Genomic DNA, 18,663 nt, shown 5'->3' with positions numbered 1-18,663 from the left:
GCTGAACCGTTCTCGTTTTTCAGACCGTAGCACTGCGAAGGAGAAGCGCTGCAGATTTTTCTCAATGCCTCTATAGCCAACTGATGTAACAATGGTACTAATATTGGGACGCAGACTGAACAGAGAGGAGAGCGGGATACGAGAGTCCCCTGCAACCAAGCGGAAGGTTTTTGAAATGGACCCAAAGTCCTTGTCAGGCCCTGAGTTTTTCGACTTCTCCTCGGGATCGTCCCACGCTGAAAGCATCCTCCAGATCTTCAATGAGTTCCGAGACAGCCGGCTGTTCACAGACGTGATCATCTGCGTGGAGGGAAGGGAGTTTCCCTGCCATCGAGCCGTCCTCTCGGCCTGCAGCAGCTACTTCAGAGCCATGTTCTGCAACGACCACAGGGAGAGCAGAGAGATGCTGGTGGAGATCAACGGCATTTTTGCTGAAGCCATGGATTGCTTTTTGCAGTATGTCTACACCGGCAAGGTGAAAATCACTACCGAGAACGTGCAGTATCTGTTTGAAACCTCGAGCCTCTTTCAGATCAGCGTTCTGCGTGACGCCTGTGCCAAGTTCCTGGAGGAGCAGCTGGACCCCTGCAACTGCCTGGGCATCCAGCGCTTTGCCGACACCCACTCGCTCAAAACGCTCTTCACCAAGTGCAGGAATTTTGCGCTGCAGACGTTTGAGGACGTGTCCCAGCACGAAGAATTCCTGGAGCTGGGGAAGGACGAGCTTATCGACTACATCTGCAGCGACGAGCTGGTGATCAGCAAGGAGGAGATGGTGTTCGAGGCCGTCATGCGCTGGGTGTACCGGGCCGTCGAGCTGCGCCGCCCGGTGCTGCACGAGATCCTGACGCACGTCAGGCTCCCCTTGTTACACCCCAACTACTTTGTTCAGACTGTGGAAGTGGACCAGCTGATCCAGAATTCCCCGGAGTGCTACCAGCTGCTGCACGAAGCCAGGCGATACCATATCCTTGGAAATGAGATGATGTCTCCCAGAACTAGGCCACGCAGGTGAGGGCTGTTTCTCTTTGTCCTTGGCTCTGCAGGAGGAGGGCAGCATTCAGTGTGCAGCTGCTGGATCTGCATGTGCCCAGAAAATAAAATAGCTTGCAGGTAATTTTATTTTGCATGCTGGAGCCACTACAGTTACACTTGTGTGCTTCCCCATGAAACGTGAAGCTCACACACGTTTTGAAAACCTGTGTGAGTGAGTCTTTGCACAGATCACTTCATTGCTATGAAATGTGCAACTCTTCAGGTAAGTGAAGCTATATTACCTTGCCAGGAAAATACTCTCTCAAGGCTAATATTTGCTAGGTGAGATCTTGAGTTATTTCATACAACAGCAGTGTCTTGAAAAGAGCTTACTGTGCTGTGGCAGATAAACCTTTCCATTTCCCAACCTTTTTTTCTTTTATAACAAAGTCAGGTGAGTGTACAGCACACCATGAAGCATGTGGATAGATATTCAGACCCTTCATTTACTACAGCACAAATACTTCACAGATGGAGTGCTACATGAGTTTGCAATAGACACTAGATGGCAGAACAACAGGTTCTTAACTGTAAAGAAACTAAACCTTGCATTTTTAAATCATTACAAAACAGTTCCTGAAGCATTTCATGCTTATTCTATGACATATTAATAATTCAGTATTGTTTCTACTTAATAATGTGTTACAGAAATAGGTGGCTGAAGTTGCAGGAAGAAATGAGTAAGAGTCTATTAGTGGCTTTTATGAGCAATGGTGGGGATGTTTTTTGGTTTGTTTTGTTCTGTTTTTTTCCTGAAAAATATCTTCCCAGTAAAAGCCTTACATCCACATGATAGTTAATGTGATAATTTATTGTTAGCTCAAACTGATTTAATTATAAAATCATGTGTTCCTTTAAGGTGATGCAATGATCTGGTCTGGACAAACAGTGTGTTTGGAGTTACTCCTCTTTGTTTACTCTTAATCATATGTGGTTGCAGTACAATGACTGTGCAGGGAACCTTTGGGGGTTTTATTTGGCTTGTGTTAGAGGCTTGCTGATGGGGGGCAGGAAATTCTTGGCAAGCATTTGCCCCATGAGTGAGTGGCTTTCTGATTTTCAATCCTGCTGTGAGAGAAGAAATTCTTCTTAAACTCCTTGCAGTCCTGCTGCCAGGTTTTCCAAGCTCTACACTGCCTTGGAGGGTCTCTGGAGACTTTGGTTCATGGCAGTTTGGAAACTGGTGCAGTGATAGTTTCTGAGGCTTTTCATACCCTGAGGCTGGACCTGAGGGAGGGACCATGGGAGTTCAGACCAGAGACCTCCTTGTTCCATGAGCAGGTTGGGGGGGGCTGTATCTTGTGGTGTTTGTTGTACATTTATTGCTCAATTTGATAAAGAGAGCAAATATACTCAGGCCTGAAGTTTTGTCCGAGTGCAGGCTGTGTATGCACTTGAGAACACAGTGTTGCACTGCACTTTGTAAATGCAGCATGGTGCCTCATGAAGGTGCTTTCTGAGCTGGGGAGGGGCAGGGGGTGTTGGATTGGGATTTTGTGGGTTCATTGGTTCTACTACTGAGTCTGTTGGGCTGCAGTGTGAATTTGAGTGGGCAGGAACACGAGAAATCATGTACAGAGAGAAAATCTGGCTGGCCTCCCAGCAGGAATTTTTTTCCCTTTTTTATATTACATTCATGGAATAGTTCTTTGTCATTTTGTTTCTGTTGCCTGTTTGTTTCTGTTGCCTATAGCAAAAAGAGATCATGTTTTTAAGCAGTTACCAGGTCCCCCTTGCCCCATGTTTTCACCACAGTGTTTCTGGAGGGCTTGGGGAGGGGAGGACGCTGGGGAGATCTCTTCCTTCTCTCTTGCCTTCCTCCAATTTCTGTTTTGTATAAACTGTTTCTAAAAGGAGACAGGCTGCAGGATCAGAGATTCCCACGCCCTTGTTTTTACTGAAATTTCTGGAAATCAATTGTGATCTCTTGCATGTACCTATGAGTGAAGTGGGTTCTAGCTGTTATTAAAAGGACAGCATGGATTGCAGTCTGCAGGTTTTTTCTTTCTGTCCTTTTGAAGCCAGTGAAGTGTTACCCAAAGTAAACAAAAGTTTAAACGTGGCGTAGCGGTTGCCTGCTTGCTCGTGTGCCACAAGGCATGGCTGACAAATGCAGAAGGTCTTTTGAAAGAGCTTTCCAGGTCTGTACTTGCAAGGACATAGTGACACCGTGAGGTTGTGGCTCAGGCTCCTCTGAAGCCTCTGTTGTCCCCTGCTGGCTGTGTCCCACAGCACATCTCCAGGAGAGATGAAGCAGTGAGCAGCAACACATCCCCATGTGCAGACCAGGCTGCTCCCACTGCATGCTTCCAATTGTCTTCAGATTCTCATGGACCTGAGACTTCTTTAATCACGTGTCTGTTAAGGTGTCTGACAGCAATACATGAGTGTTAGAAAGTGATTATTAGTTAGAAACTACTGCACTTATACATTTCAACACATCCTTCTTGGTTGCCTTTAGAAAGCTTTAACATAATCCCTTAATTTTCCCCCAAGGAGATGAGTTCTTGTTTGACTTTACATTTATGTCTGGCATCCCATTTACTACCCAAAAGTGAATTAGTCAGAGAGGGGGAAGTAGTGATTTGCCAGAATTTGTCTCCCAAACTTAAAATGTTGTAGACTGTAATCTCTTTGAGCTGCCTAAGCTTCCTCTGCCCTGCTGGTGCTCTGCTGGCTGACGTTTTCACCTCACCTGGAGGTCTGCTTCTGACTCAGGACCTCCTGGGGATGCACAGGATCATATGGCACTGTTGCTTGTCTCCCACTCTCCCTTTTCCTTTTTGTGCACCTCTTCCTAACAGGGGGGTGTCTCCTGGAACCTGTGCAGTGCTGGTTCTAGCTTGCCTCTCTTATTTCACTCAGGTTCTCCTGAGGGCTACAAGGCAGGCTTTCTGTACAGCTGGTGGAGGTCACAGCTTTCTCTGACCTCCAGTCCATCCACAGTGCTTCTCTGGGATTAGCCTTTACCTCTGGGGGGTTTTGTGCATCCCCACGTTGTTTGGGTTTGGTGTTTGTTTGTTTTTTAAACTGTTGTGGCCTCCCTCATCTCCAAAAACTCTTGGAACTAACCTTAAAACCTGCACAGTGCAAACACCTTTAAGGAGATGTGACAGGGAAAGTGTTTCTTATCTGAGGAAAGGTTATGGTTATATAGGTACTAAAATATTAGCAAAGCTTTCAGTTTTCTGTGGATTTGAAATACTGTACTAAATTAATACTTCTTCACAGAGCAAAGCTCCATCATAGCAATTCAGAAAGAGCTCTGATCAAAGATTTTTGGTTCATTTAGTTTTAAAATAAAGATTGGTAATCTAGTACAACAAGCTTTCCACTGAGTAAGTGGAGGCCTTAATTCTAATCTAGAAAGTAATAATAGACATAAATTTTGTACATGGTTAGCTGATGTGTCAGGACTTCCTTCTAAAGCACATTGCGAGATGAGCGTCTTGGTTCTAAGGAAATCCTCTCCCTGGGTGATGCTTTGCTGGTGCAGGAACTTCCCCTGTCTGACCCTTAGAGAGATTCTTTTCAGAGCTGTTCCTCAAAAGCAAACAACAGAAACAGTAAATGCATAGAGACCAGGAGTGAGCATGACTTCAAAGCTGAGCAGCTCAAGAGAGTGTTTCTTCTGGCTGGTTGAGGTGCTTCCTTAGATCCATGGCCACCCAGCACTGCCTTTGCCCATTTAAAATATTCAGAGTAGAAATATATATGGGGAGTTTCAACTGTGGGGTATGGTGGTAGAGGGGATAACTGGTTTTATTCCTGATGTTTCAAAAGAAGGAAAATGTCATCAGGTTTTTCAAGTTAATAAGTGCACAGGTTCACGTTAGGAAATGTGGGGACAGATGCTGCAACTTTTATCTTAAACACAGGCATAAATCTGGGCTGGTTTGGTTGGTTGTTCTGGAGAGAGGACTGCAGTGCTCAAGAGTGGCATGGATGAGATCCTGTTGGGATCAGAATTAAAGCACAACACAGTGAAGGGCTCACCAGAAATAAAATCAATCTTCCATTCAGTTTTAGTTAATTAATAGACAGCAGTCCTTGAAACAACTATGTCAGTGCAAAATCCTTTAATCTGAAAATGCCTTGAAAAAGAAAAGATTTTGACAAATGACTCCAAGAAATAATACATTTGAGGGGAGGAATAAGAGTTGATCATACTTTAATCTGCACGCCAAGGTTGGTGGTTTGGTTCTCTGCATCTCAATATGGATTAACATTTAATGAGCTCTGTAATTGCTGCAAATGTAGAATGTATAATGCAGAAGCATCAGGTTAGTAGAAGGAAGAGTTGTGGAATAGAATTTAAAGGCTTATTTGTGTATATTGCAGACTGTCTAATGCCTAAGCTTTTCACACTGAATTTTACTTGTTGACTTAGGCTTGAATTTTTCTTTTGGCATTCCCTAATGTTTTCTTCTACCACTACAGTTCTTTTTCACTTTTTTAACTGTGTGTTGGCTCTAAGGTCTGTTTCTTTTCCCTTATTTTGGTCACTGTATGCCTTCAGTTTTTTTTCTTCAGGAAATAACCTAAAATATTTTAAACTTTCTGAATATTTAAGCCATGTAAAGTACTAAGAATTTTCTAAACTTTGGGGAGGACGTGGCGACTGCTTTCTTCAGGGAACAATTTGCTCATCTCATTGTCTTGGGCCTTGCTTGAACTGTTCCTGGTGTCTCTACGTACACAGTCACAGGAAGAGCATTATTAGAGTAAGGCCTTTCTGTGGTGTTTAATTTGATTTTATGTAAAACGTGGTGCAGCTCAAGTCCAGGATGCCTGCCTGTGTGGTAATCTACTGTCTGATGAGACGGCTGCGAAGAGTGAAAACCTCTGCTTGCTAAGTGACTCTTGCTGTGTGTGAGGGTTTTTGTTATGTTTAAGTTAATGCTAATTAGGAAATTTTCCTTTTTTCACCCAGTGTTGAAGGCAGTGTTGTTGGGCCTCCGCCTACCAAGGAACGTCTTCCACATGTGAAGTTTTCTGTGCTCACTCTTTCAGATCCACTGGTTACTCCGAGGTGATCGTTGTCGTGGGGGGCTGCGAGCGCGTGGGAGGGTTCAATCTGCCCTACACGGAGTGCTACGATCCCGTCACGGGGGAGTGGAAGTCTCTGGCCAAGCTGCCCGAGTTCACCAAGTCGGAGTACGCCGTGTGCGCCCTGCGCAACGACATCCTCGTCTCGGGTGAGGGAAGCCTCACACCAGCCCCTCCTCCCTGCCCTCAGTGGCCTTTGGCTCTGTTGTGCCTTGGGGCTGCACGAGCCCGCTGCCCAGAAGCTCGGTGGAAAGTCCCTCTCTGACATAGATGGTGAACACCAGCCCCAGACCAAGCGCACTGAGACAAAAGTGTTCCCTGGGATTTTTGTTTGGTATTCATTGGCAGTTTTTACAGCTCATTCCAGGATTTCCTTTGCATTTAAAGAGATCAGCTTATGCTCCTTAAGTACACTGCTCTAAAGCAGAGTGGTGGCCTGATGGCAGCAGCACTTGGAAAAATTATGAGCAAAATATCCCAAGGCGTCTCCTCCCAGCAGCATTTCTCTGCTACAAAACGTGCTGTGTGCTGGCTAATAACCCATCTGCCTGGGAGCACCACATGGCACAGGGCTGGTGACTCGTGTCTATTGTACCTCTGCCTAGACTCCAGAAGAAAAACAGTTAAAGTTTCTTCTCATTGGGGGAATATGAAATGGAAACAAATTTAGCACCCGAGCTGGAGATCCATTTATACACCAGCCTTTCACAGTGAGATGAGCAACAGCTACAGTGTTTTCAACACCTTGCATTCAGTTTTTAGCTTAAATTACTTTTCAGTAAATTATAGGGTACAGCTGATGGCTTAGATGCCAAGTCCTGTGTGTTGGACTGAAGAAAGGGTCTCCTCAGGTGTGTGTAGGGTCTGTGTCATTTGGGCAAAGTGTAAATTTCTCGTTCAATAATGAACTTACTCAGACGAGCGTATTTTTGTTTTTAAAGGTGGAAGAATCAATAGCCGAGACGTTTGGATTTATAACTCTCAGCTTAATATTTGGATCAGAGTTGCCTCTTTAAATAAAGGCAGATGGCGTCATAAGATGGCTGTTCTTCTTGGTAAAGTAAGAGAAGTATATTTTTCTTTATAGTGAGGATGTTTGCTGTATATAAGAAAACAGTAGAGAAAAGATACGTGCATATATAGTATTACTTCGTGTTTCCTATCAAAAAACTTAGAAATATTTATTTTCAAATGGGGTAATATTTTAAACAATTAGGCTCTTTATCAGTCAGACACTATCTGTGGGCATAAAAATCACATTACCCCTCAGTTATTAATTTTTTGAGTGTGTTTTTTTTTTGTCATTGAAGGATCTTATCCCCGAGAAACAATTTTTTGGGTAACAAAGAGGTGTCTGGATTTGTGCTTTAAAAGTGATTGTCAAAAGTTAAACTGTTTATGCAGTTATTAACAGAAACTGGTACTGCTCTGAATGTCAGCTCTGTGCTCTTTTATTTAGTGTTGTCTGTTGAAATCAACCAAAAGCATGCTGTGGGGAAATGGGAGTGTTTTGCTGTACTTTGAAGTCATATATGCCTTACTGTAAAACCTGCAGTTGGGGTCAGCTGCCCTTGGGGATTCCCTTAATCACAGCTAGGGAAGGTGTGCATGTGGTGTCCTTGGGCTCCTTGGGGATGAGAATTGCAGCTGCAAGAGATGGACAGAAGAAAGACACAAATAATAAGCTGTGCTTTTTAAGTATGAGAGAAGCAACAGGTAGGTAGAGAAAAGATTACAGACTGAGAGCAAGAAATATTTTTGGAAGCAAGTAGGAAAAAAGCAAAACCCAGCAAAGCAAAGGTAAATTCAGGTGGAGTTTTGCTGCTGCCATTGCTGAATGTAATCTGTCAAAATAGAAATGCAGAGAAGTGCCTTTTGTAACAAATCCCATTTAAATAGGAAGTTTCTATCTCAGTATTAATACTGCCATGCTTTGGCCATGGGTTTGCAGTGTCATTCCACGTGTGACTGAATGGAACTCTCCAGGGAGTCTTTACCAATTATTTTTAGGCCGTATCCTTCTCCTCCCGTATATAAATTAAAAGTTTGAGGACAGCATCCCCCCACAAACTTAGCAAAGGAGGATTCTTGCAGCTTTAAATGGGATTTCATCTTTACATGCCGTAGCTGATGTAAGCATGAGGTGCTGATGGTTCCCCTGCTGGCACAGGTGTATGTCGTGGGAGGCTACGACGGGCAGAACCGCCTGAGCAGCGTGGAGTGCTACGACTCCTTCTCCAACCGCTGGACCGAGGTGGCTCCTCTCAAAGAGGCCGTGAGCTCCCCAGCAGTCACCAGCTGTGTTGGCAAGCTCTTCGTCATCGGCGGGGGTCCTGACGACAACACGTGCTCTGACAAGGTCAGCCCACTGGCTGGGGCTGCACTGCTGCCCGTGGTGCCGCTGGTTGAACAGCAGGTCACACGGGTTTTTTTGTGTGGAGTTACTGTCATAAAACAATGCAGAGCAGGAAATGCTGGCTCAATAATGTACAGTTACTGTGGTCTGTCTCAAGTTTTATGAATTCCCAAACCTGAGTGTTGGGCAAATAATCTTTAAGGTAGCATATATAGACATTATTGATCTATGGACCTATATTTATGCTGTTTTCTTGGTGAGATACAGCCCACCCAAGTATTGCTTCTCTGGCTCTCCTTGTATAACCTGTGTGGGCGTGCCAGGTTGTTATTTCAGTTAGGCTTTTAATCTGCAATTCATCTCTTTGTTTTCAGGTTCAGTCGTACGATCCCGATACTAACTCTTGGTTGCTCCGTGCAACTATCCCTATAGCAAAAAGATGTATCACAGCTGTGTCCCTGAACAACCTGATCTACGTGGCTGGTGGGCTCACCAAAGCCATATACTGCTATGATCCCGTGGAGGACTACTGGATGCATGTGCAGAATACATTCAGCAGACAGGTAATCAACACTGAAAGGCCTGCAGACACCTGAAAAGTGTCTTTTTGCATGAATGGCTTGACATGAAATGAGTATACCCTTGTCAGAATTGCATCTCTGATTCCTTTCTTGCTTCTTCACCTGTATAATTCAAAACCTCATGGAAGAGGTAGTTTCTAAACCAGCAGCTTTTCAGCTGAGTGTCCTGTTAGCAGCTGAGAGCAGTTGCTGTTGGGGACCAGCGCAGCAGTGTAATGGATGATGTTTTGGTTGTATAGAAGTTGACCTCTGGCCAGTTCTGCTGTGCTTTTTAATTTAGACTGAACATGGTAATTTCCTTATAATTGATGAAAACCTTTCAATGTAACAAAATATTGGAGGCTGTTTTTACATTGTGAAAAAACTGCACTGTGTAGCACAGGCTGTCTGACTTAAGCAGCAAGAGCTGTATCACTTCTACCTATGGAACACTGAGCAGAATTGAGAACTGTGTACCCTGCATGTGTGTCAGCTAAATTTCCCTACATTTCTAAAGCATCAGTCACATACTCTACAGTATCCACCTTAACAGAAATTTGTTCTTTTTTTTCCTGGCCTTCCCTGTGTTCCTCTGTTTTTGATCTGTGTTTTTTCACACATTTCCATGCCTGCTTTTAAGGAAGAAATAAAATCCTCTCTTTTACTTTAAGTAAGACACAATGCTGTCTTTTTCTCACACCCTCTTTACTTAGTCCTGGCTTTTTCCTTTCCCCTGTTTATATCCCTCTTCATTATCTGTTACTCCTCTAACATGCTTCTCCTTGTTCATGTATTTTTGCATTACTGTTACCTGCTGCAGTCTCTCTTCTGAAAACCCTTCTTCTCCTTTCCTTATCTCACATGTTTATATGCTAAGTACAGTGTTGAGCTGTATTTATCCCACTGTATCCCTTGTCTGAGCAATGGGCAGTGAAGGCTTAGATCCCAAATAGTCTTTTCTGTAGGATTCTGCTGCTGCTCTGCCCAGTTACTGTGCTGTCTGTGTTGGCCCCTTCAGGAGGGAACAGTATGGGCCAGTCTACAAACTGTGGTGATAATGCTGTCCTCCTGCACTGGGCTGGGCGTGCAGGAACTGAGGTCTTGTGTTTAAACTAATCCTGTGTTCCTGTGTGTATTTTGAACCAGGAGAATTGTGGCATGTCTGTGTGCAATGGGAAGATCTACATCCTCGGTGGGAGACGGGAGAACGGTGAAGCCACAGACACCATCCTGTGCTACGACCCCGCCACGGGCATCATCACGGGGGTGGCAGCCATGCCCAGGCCCGTGTCCTACCATGGCTGTGTGACCATCCACAGGTACAACGACAAGGGCTTCAAACTCTAACCTGGCTTCTTGAACAAAGAAGATGATGGCATGAATGAATCCAGTGGTCTGCTGCAAGACAGGCTTTTTAAAGATCCCTGAAGGGGGAAAATGCCCTTTCCCTGCCTAAGTGTCATATGAAAATTATATCCTGTGCCTTTAGAAAAAGGGTTAATTAACTTACAAAACAAGGCTACAGATCTATCCAGTAACCAGAGTTCAGTTATATCTGCTGCAGGCTCTGATCTGAGAGCAGTAGTAGAGTGTTGTACCAGTTTTCAGCAGGTTTGCCCTGTGTGTGATTAGTAATGAAAACCTTGGAAGCTTCTGGCAGAAAGTGCCTTCACAAGCAGTTGTGCCTCTGTCCTCAGAAGCAAAATCTACAAGCCAAGGCTACAGATCTATCCAGTAACCAGAGTTCAGTTATATCTGCTGCAGGCTCTGATCTGAGAGCAGTAGTAGAGTGTTGTACCAGTTTTCAGCAGGTTTGCCCTGTGTGTGATTAGTAATGAAAACCTTGGAAGCTTCTGGCAGAAAGTGCCTTCACAAGCAGTTGTGCCTCTGTCCTCAGAAGCAATATCTACAAGTGTTCCAGGTTCTGTTCATTGGAAAAATACATAGGCAAGTAAATTCCAAAGATTCATCTAGCATAATTACCTTCAGTTTTTAAAAGGTTTATGTAATTCATATGCACAGCATGATTACAAAGCAGATTAATTGGCTTAACCAAGTAGATTTTATATCAGATAGTGCATGGTTTGGATTTAAAAAAAAAATAAATCCAACAAACAAAACAAGCTACATAGGACAAACACTAAAATCCTTGAGGAATGCTTTTTTCTGAAGGAGAAGCTGGTTGTTCAGTAAGCCACTGCAGCACGCTGCAGTAGCAGTTGTGTACCTGGACACCATGGGCCTTCTTCGTAGTGTTGCTGATCATCAGAAGTACAAGGTTACACGACATGGAAAGTAGTGACCCCTGGGGTGCAGGCATGCAGCTGGGAAGCAGCTTTTGAATCCCAGGTTTTAACTTTTTGAACAGTATAGCTGAAGTCTGGAAGTTACTGGGTTCACTCGTTGCTCACTGCAACGTGTCTCTATCCAAGGAATAAAGGATCATGAACTCTGGGTTCTGCATTTCTCAGTCCCGTTATAAGTAACCTGATGATAGAGGTGCAGGGACCTACAGCTTATAAACTGGTCTTTCGGATGTCTCGTCTGCAGAGATAGCAGAGCACCCACCAAGTACTTCTTGGCCTTTCCTCAGACAATTGCTGCTTCTAGCACAGTTAAACTGCTGTATAAGCTGCTTGGCCACAGATAAAGAGGTTCTGGAAAGGTCCCTCCTGTCACCAGAAAAACATCTGTGGACCTCTCCATATAGCCATTCAATGTAACTCCCACATAACTTGTTTTGGATAATTTTTGAAGCCTAGGAAGCACCTCTATTTTTATTTTTTCCCCCCTTCAGTAAAGGTATTTAAGTCCTCCCTAGATTTCTGTACTAGGTCTGTTTCCAGTACACAGTTGTGTAGTTGAGGCACAAGTTCATAAAAACCGAACTTGGGAGTTGGAAAGTGAATGGGATTGTTGGTGTACCAATTTCCTGTGAATCACCAAAAACCTCAGGAACTGCCTTCTGGAGGGATCCTGAGGACAGCAGCCAGTAGGGAAGTTGGTCAGTGCCAGGGCAGAAACTGAAAGGTGAGAGCCCTGGCCTCAGGGTCCTGGTCTCGGTGCTTGCTCAGGAGGATGAAACCAGCACCACCTCCGGAACGTCGCGTGTCCCGCTGGACGTTACTCAGCTGTTTGCCCAGAGCATTTCTACACGAGATGGGAATTCTGACCCCCAGTGAAGCTATGCCAAACTGGGGGGAGTCATGTTCAGTAACATACAGTCGTGACTTTTACAGAGCACTGGGAGCTGCACTTTGTGATGCATTAACTTGCAACCTCAGGAAAGGACAAAGATTTCGGTTTCTGGCTGAGTGCCAGACACTGCTTTGTAAATGTTAAGAATACTGATCAAATACAAATCTTTGCATATCAGTGGTGTAATTAGGAAGTCAGTCCCTGAGCATGTACATTCACATTGCCCTAAAATGAAAGCCCCTCGGAAATTCAAGACAAATGAATCGGATAAATTTAATCCTTTTCTAAGTTTCTTGTGTTTCTGCCCACCAAGTTTCACTCTGAAAAGGTAATTTCAGTACCCGTGGATAAGGTCCATTGACAGCAATGGCTCTTGCCCATTAAATGCTATTGTACCCTGACCCTGTATGTAACTTGTGCCATCGTTGTAAATGACAATGTCAAAAACAGTAGGAGCTCTTCATGACAGATGCAATTTGAAAAATATTCTCCTTTCCTTTGATTTCCTTCTTGTTTGTATTCAGACTTGTCATGTCAATTGTCATGCTCAACTGTTCTTAAATGTTCTTTATTCTGTAGATGGAGAACAATGTCATTTATGTATAGGTACCTTTCAATCCCTGTTTATAATACTGCACTGCTCTGTAAATAACAAGATATTGCTTTCCATGGTTTTGAAGATGCAATTGATAGTTTAGTTGCCTTTTAACAGTTTATGTACCATTACTGTTACCTATTATTTTGAAAATGACAAGTGTTTAATGAACCAGCAAATGCAGAAATGTAGAAGAAAACTTCTGCTTACCAATCTTGAGAACCTGTATGCAGTGCTGAGCAGCTGTGGGGAGCGTTGCTAAAATGGCAGTTAGTCATGCAATAATTGCCTTAAACCAAGCTGTGAGGGTTGGGGTTTTTTTTTGCTTAGCTCTGTAAATAATTTGCACTTATGGCCTGCTCTGTTAGAACAATCATTTCTAGATTTACTAGAAAAGAACAATTCAACTTTGGTTTAATGAAAATGTACAATTTTTCTAGACAGATGCATTAATTTGGAAGTTGCATTCCTGAGCCACCTGTTCTCCAATGCATTTCACTTGGGTATAGATGAATTCAAAGATTTAAACTCTTCATATTACCTGTATCTCATGGCTTGCAGTTTAAGGGCTTGAGCAGTGAGTTGTTTTTTTTTTCCTGTCTCAGCGAGGAGAGAAAATTGTTCATGTTATCTGGTATAATCAAAAGGTTTCCATCATAAATGGGAATAGCTTTGGTTGCTCTGAGGTTGAGACACCTGCACAGAGATGTAACCAGTCTGATCATACATGGGAGGAAGAGGGCTCAAGTATCTCCAAAGTCCCACCTCAAAAATAAATTGTAAGTGTTGTCTAATATTTCACTCCACCAGATAGATAATTACTTTTTAAGTATTTCACTGTTTAAAAAAAGTTCATGAGTTAGATCCTTCTGTTGTTAGCAATACATAAATTGAAAAGAAAATTGATGCTTCCTTGCAGCCTGGCTTCTAGAAGGCTCTGAGTAGATAACTTCAGTACTGCCTCTAGCCTTCCACTTTTAGATGTGCCATGCATTCCCTTATTTTACAGCCATCAAGCCTGTAACATTGTCTGGTAGTCATCTAGTCTTACCTGTAGGCTCCCTTCGTGGTGATGCTTACCTAGGCATCACTGGAGGACTCTCTTCCATTTGCTCCATCAGATGATTCACTTCACACTGTGTGCCCAGTGTGCACTTGGAGGGTGAGACTCCAGCCCAGCACCGAGGGTCCAGAGTTGTACTGTTACTTCCTTCAGTTGGCACCAATGCAGTTCTCATCAAAGATGGCTTTTGTTTCCAGATACCTGTTTCACAGATATCTTTTAATGCAGATGATGTTGATATGGACCCTTATAATTTAATGAAGCTTTTTAAATGGTATTTTTAACGCTGCGACTTTGTGAGAGGTGCTCACCTTGACTGAGAGTCAGAGGAAGCTTTGGTTGCTTGTGCTTGGTGGTCACTTGTGCTTGAGAACAAGGACACTGCCGACTGCTCCAGCTTCTTCCTCCAAATAGTTGAGTTCACCACGTTATCTTAGATAATTACTCAATATAACCTGCCTCTGTTTTATTTGAGCTGCAAGACAAAACCAGGAGTCCCACTCCCTGTGAGTTCAGGTTTCCCTCCTGCCCGAGGCACGGCGCTGTGCTGGAGCTGTCACTCCCAGCGGGTGGGCAGAGCTGTGAACTCAGTCCAGCTCCAGAGAGAGAGACAAGAAACTCCTTGGGGCAGGTGAGAGACGGCAGGAGGAAACACAGGGAGTTGAGATTTTGTGTGTTTGGCTGGGCTTGCTGAAAACGAGGTGTCCTGGGTGCTCACCAGTTTTCAGTTCCAGATGCTGAAACTCAGGTGATAAAAATATTTCACGTTTGTCCACTCACTGAACTGAGTGGGAGCGACAGAGACACGTGTGGTCACAGCCTTCTAGTGGCAATCTTCAGGAAAGCCAAAGGTTCTTTTTTCCTAATTGCCCAGTTAGGCATTTTTATCTACCACTGAACATGGCAAAAGCCAATTCAAGAGCATTCAGAAACTCACGAGACTTGATCACTGTGAAGCAGAATGAATGTTTTCATCTGAATGTAGTCTCGTGCATACAAGAAAGTACAAACTAAACAGTTTGTTGTGCCTGGTTAAAAAGTCTGAGCAAGATACACTCAGAAAGGAAGTCCACAAGATGAGATTTTTTTTTTTTAAGCAGCAGTTTGAATCTGGTTGGGGGCCAAACTGGTTTTATTTATTTTTTTACCTATGTCTGGCACGCAGATTTCCTCAGCGTTGCTTCAGGGGGCATTAATCAAAGTGGATCTCGCTGTCAGTTTATGGCGATTGTGTGGGTGCTGTGAGCACTGCCACAAAACTGAGCAGCCTCCTCCCAACCCCAGACCAGACGTGTGCAGCTCACGGCCTCTGCAGGCCGGCCCTGGCCCAGCCGCCTGCCTCAGCCAGCGCCGCGCAGGGGCTCCCGTGAGCCAGGGCTGGCACTGCTGTGGGGACGCTCCTGGCAGCACCCTGGCTGCTCTCTGCTGTGGTGCAGAAAATGTGTAGTGCTTCTTCTCTGTGCTCACCTGTGTGCGTCTGTATCTCTGCGTGTGAACCATTCTGTGACCATTTTCTGGTAGTGCTGTTACAGGTGACGCATGTAGGAGCCCCTGTGTACAGCGTGTGGATAATGTAATTGCAGCTTACTTTGTATTATTAGTTCCAAAGAAAATAATGTGTGTTAATTTTGAAAATATCTGTGCCTTGAATTTGCCTATATTTTTATCTCTTGTGAAAAAAGAGCTTGGATCACTTCTCCCAGTTTGTATCTTACTGTCCAGACCGTTGATGTCCTCCTAAGAGAAACAAATCTTGCCGTTTATTAACTAGAACAGCTAAACCTCTTGTGTAGAATATGCCTCCAGTGCTTCCATTGGTACAGTGCTGTGGGAGATTTAACCTAGGAAAATCAATACTTGGGTTTTCCTATTTTTTTTTTGTTTCCAGCACTCCTTGGGGACAAAGGATTTGAGTTTAGCCTTTGACTTCCTGTCCTTAACGTGTACAGTTCCTTGTTTCAGTCAGTGGGCTCTGTGATATTTCTGAGCACTCCGACTTGTCAGCCATGGACCTCTTGTTCAGTATACGCAATATGAAGCAATAATAAGGTGCAGCACAGCAATAAGCAAATCAAGAGACCCAAGGTGATGTACTGTTACTGATTCCATCTGTGTAAGTGCTGGACCTTTGAGTCATTCTCCTGGTGCACCTGTAGCAGTTTGGAGTCGGATTAATAGGAGTTAGCCACGGAAAGAGAGTTTACCTCCTGGACTGTTACTCTTGTGACACTTAAACTCCACCTGAAATCACGTTTTGATTTTCCCTTTGATGCTGAGGAGAGCAGCAGTTCATGCTCTTCCCTGCCAGTCCCTTTATTTACCGAGACATAAAAGGCGTGGTTCTGCCAAGAGCTCCTCTTGTCTCTAGGGACAGGCTGGTGCAGCACAGGAGGACTGAACAGGAGAGCAGAGCCCTGGCTGCGTGCCGGGCTGTGCTGGCAGGAGAGAAGTGAGTTTGTAATGTAGCACGACTGCAATAACACCTGTTATATTTAAATATATTTCTTGCATAATTCTTTGAAAGTTTTTTAAAATTCAGTGTATCTAATAAACATTTGCCTTTTGAATAGCTGGCTGTGTTTTATTTTGATGATGAGAAGTTGGTGGTGCGAGGAGGAAACTCCTTCCTGTTTTTCTCTGGGTTATTTAACCTGTTGACTGCCCCTTGGCAGTCTCTTTATCTATACATCCATCCTGTTCTGGTGTCTCCCAGTCTGGGTGTTTTCCCTGCTCATCTTCCTGTCCTCATCATGGAACTTACTACTGATGTGAATAAAGGCAAGCTGGAGGCTGTGTGGAAGAGCAAACACAGAACTGGAGAAAGGGCAGAGCCCGGGGTGGGATGTGAAATACTGGTTAGCCCCGGGTATTGTGATAAGAAAAGGATGTGAATGGATTTGGAAGACAAAACCAGCATGGGAAATCAGGAAAAGGTAACAATCTTAGGAAGGTGACAGGCTGGAAAGAATCCTATAGAAAGTTTATTCCAAAATTAGCTGCTTGGCCATCTCAAGGTCCCACTTGCAGATGTCAGCAGAAGGGTTCAGACGGATGGGGTGGTACCACTGCAGCGGAACTCCCATGAAGGAAGTATTTGGTTCAAGACCTCATCTTCTACAGATTGCATCATCTTTCACACATTTTCTAGTGGCACACCAGCCATGCTCCTGTCTTCCTCCTCCTCCTGTAACGTGCATGCTGCAGCTCACACGCAGAACTTGCCCTTCATGTAATCCTCATCTTGCCTTCTTCCCCAAACCGTTTATTTTAGATACCGGGGCAACCAAACACAGGTTCTGTAGCTCTGCCCTGCAGCCCGGTGAAGTCTAATCTTTATCACAAGTTATTCCCTGTGTGGTGTACTCGGACACAGAGTGTTCTGGATATACCAAAACAAAGCCCAAAGTGTATCCTCAATATACTCCGTGTCTCTCTGATGCAGAGAAATAAGTACAAGGAAAGAGAAGGTCTCTGCAGAAGTGGTGCCAGACATTCTGTGCTTTAACAGAACTTAAATGGCCATGGTGATACTGCTGCATCTTTCGTGGGTTTTTTTTTTTCTACAGCTTTGAAATGCAAGAAACAGAAGTAGCTGCACTAGTTTTCAACAGATTTGAACCAACAACCCCTGCAGAGATGAGAGAGCCTGTGTGTTGTACAACTGATACACAGCATGGTGATACTGCTGCATCTTTCGTGGGTTTTTTTTTTTCTACAGCTTTGAAATGCAAGAAACAGAAGTAGCTGCACTAGTTTTCAACAGATTTGAACCAACCCCTGCAGAGATGAGAGAGTTTGTGTTGTATGACTGAGATACACAGAGGTTTTCAAATACCTTCCAACATGAAATAAAACTTGGCGAGACAACAGCGTCTGCTGCAGTTCTGCAGTGTGGCCAGGTTTGTTTACAGCAACCAAGTGGCTCCTGCCGTGGTGCCAAAACTAACTTACAACCAAGTCCAGCATCTGCAGTCAGTTTCCTGAAAAAAAGTAACGTTTCCTGAAAGGGAATTCACAAACTGCAAAGCAATGGAAATATTTTTGAGGGCTGGTAAGCCCGTCTTAAGATATTTTAAGTCTTAAATGTAGTCATCTGGCAGCAGTATTTTAAGAACAGCCTCTTCTTCCTTTTTCCATTAAGCAGGAAAAGGGAAGAAAATAATAATTAACTACATTATATACATATTTTTCCTGATGATGACACAAATTTGGGTATAATAGAAGCCTCCCTTGGTTTGCTTTAACTCAGTGTGTTGCTTGGAAGGGAGTTGGAAAGCTGTTGCAGCAGCAGTCCTGAAATCAATCAGAACAAAGGAAGACTTCAAGGGCTAAGCCTGAACATTCAGCATACGCTTACCAGTTAGCAGCCTCCTAAGTAAGTTTCCAAATAGATGCATGAGCAGGACATGAATTCACAGGGGTTAGCAGCTCAGGGCGTGAGCCACGGGACTGCCCCAGACCAAAGCCTGCACTGGCAGAGGGGCTACAGCCAAACACGCGCCACGGTGCTACAAACGATAAGAATTTGTACAATTTTAGCCCTGATTTGACAGACTATGAAATACAGTGAGCAGTAAGTATGCTGTAAGGCTTTTTTGAAGCCTGGATTAGTGAGAACAGCGCAAAAACTCCCCCCAGTGGGCCCCGCGTCGCAGTCCTGAGGGGACGGGGAGCTCCCGGGCCCCCCGGTGGCTGCTGGCGCCTCACGCCTCGGTCACTTTTTCTGCCCGTCGTTATTCTTTTACCGGCTATCTCCCGTATTACAGTGCCCTCCTCAAGTTCCATGAGCCGTTACAACAGCTGGTTT

The 18,663-nt window shown here is 44.2% G+C and overlaps 1 protein-coding gene across 1 annotated transcript; it reads left to right on the top strand.

Annotated features, from left to right (window-relative positions):
• The first annotated feature begins 91 nt into the window (after window positions 1-91).
• Window positions 92-10,385, top strand: KLHL24 (kelch-like family member 24). Its single transcript, XM_008938430.1, has 6 exons — window positions 92-1,011; window positions 6,049-6,233; window positions 7,026-7,144; window positions 8,255-8,443; window positions 8,815-9,003; window positions 10,147-10,385. The coding sequence occupies exons 1-6, from the start codon at window positions 92-94 to the stop codon at window positions 10,345-10,347; spliced, it is 1,803 nt and encodes a 600-aa protein (XP_008936678.1). The 3' UTR covers window positions 10,348-10,385.
• Window positions 10,386-18,663: the final 8,278 nt, after the last annotated feature.

Source organism: Merops nubicus, unplaced genomic scaffold (assembly GCF_000691845.1).
Source record: "Merops nubicus isolate BGI_N331 unplaced genomic scaffold, ASM69184v1 scaffold28710, whole genome shotgun sequence".
Lineage (NCBI taxonomy): Eukaryota > Metazoa > Chordata > Aves > Coraciiformes > Meropidae > Merops > Merops nubicus.
This window is presented reverse-complemented; position numbering and strand designations above follow the sequence as displayed.

Excerpts from the sequence above, each read along its gene's own strand:
- KLHL24 (XM_008938430.1), top strand. The coding sequence starts at position 92 with ATGGTACTAATATTGGGACGCAGACTGAACAGAGAGGAGAGCGGGATA. Across the intron at positions 8,444-8,814 it reads ACAACACGTGCTCTGACAAG|GTTCAGTCGTACGATCCCGA; the intron begins GTCAGCCCACTG and ends CTTTGTTTTCAG. Across the intron at positions 9,004-10,146 it reads AGAATACATTCAGCAGACAG|GAGAATTGTGGCATGTCTGT; the intron begins GTAATCAACACT and ends ATTTTGAACCAG.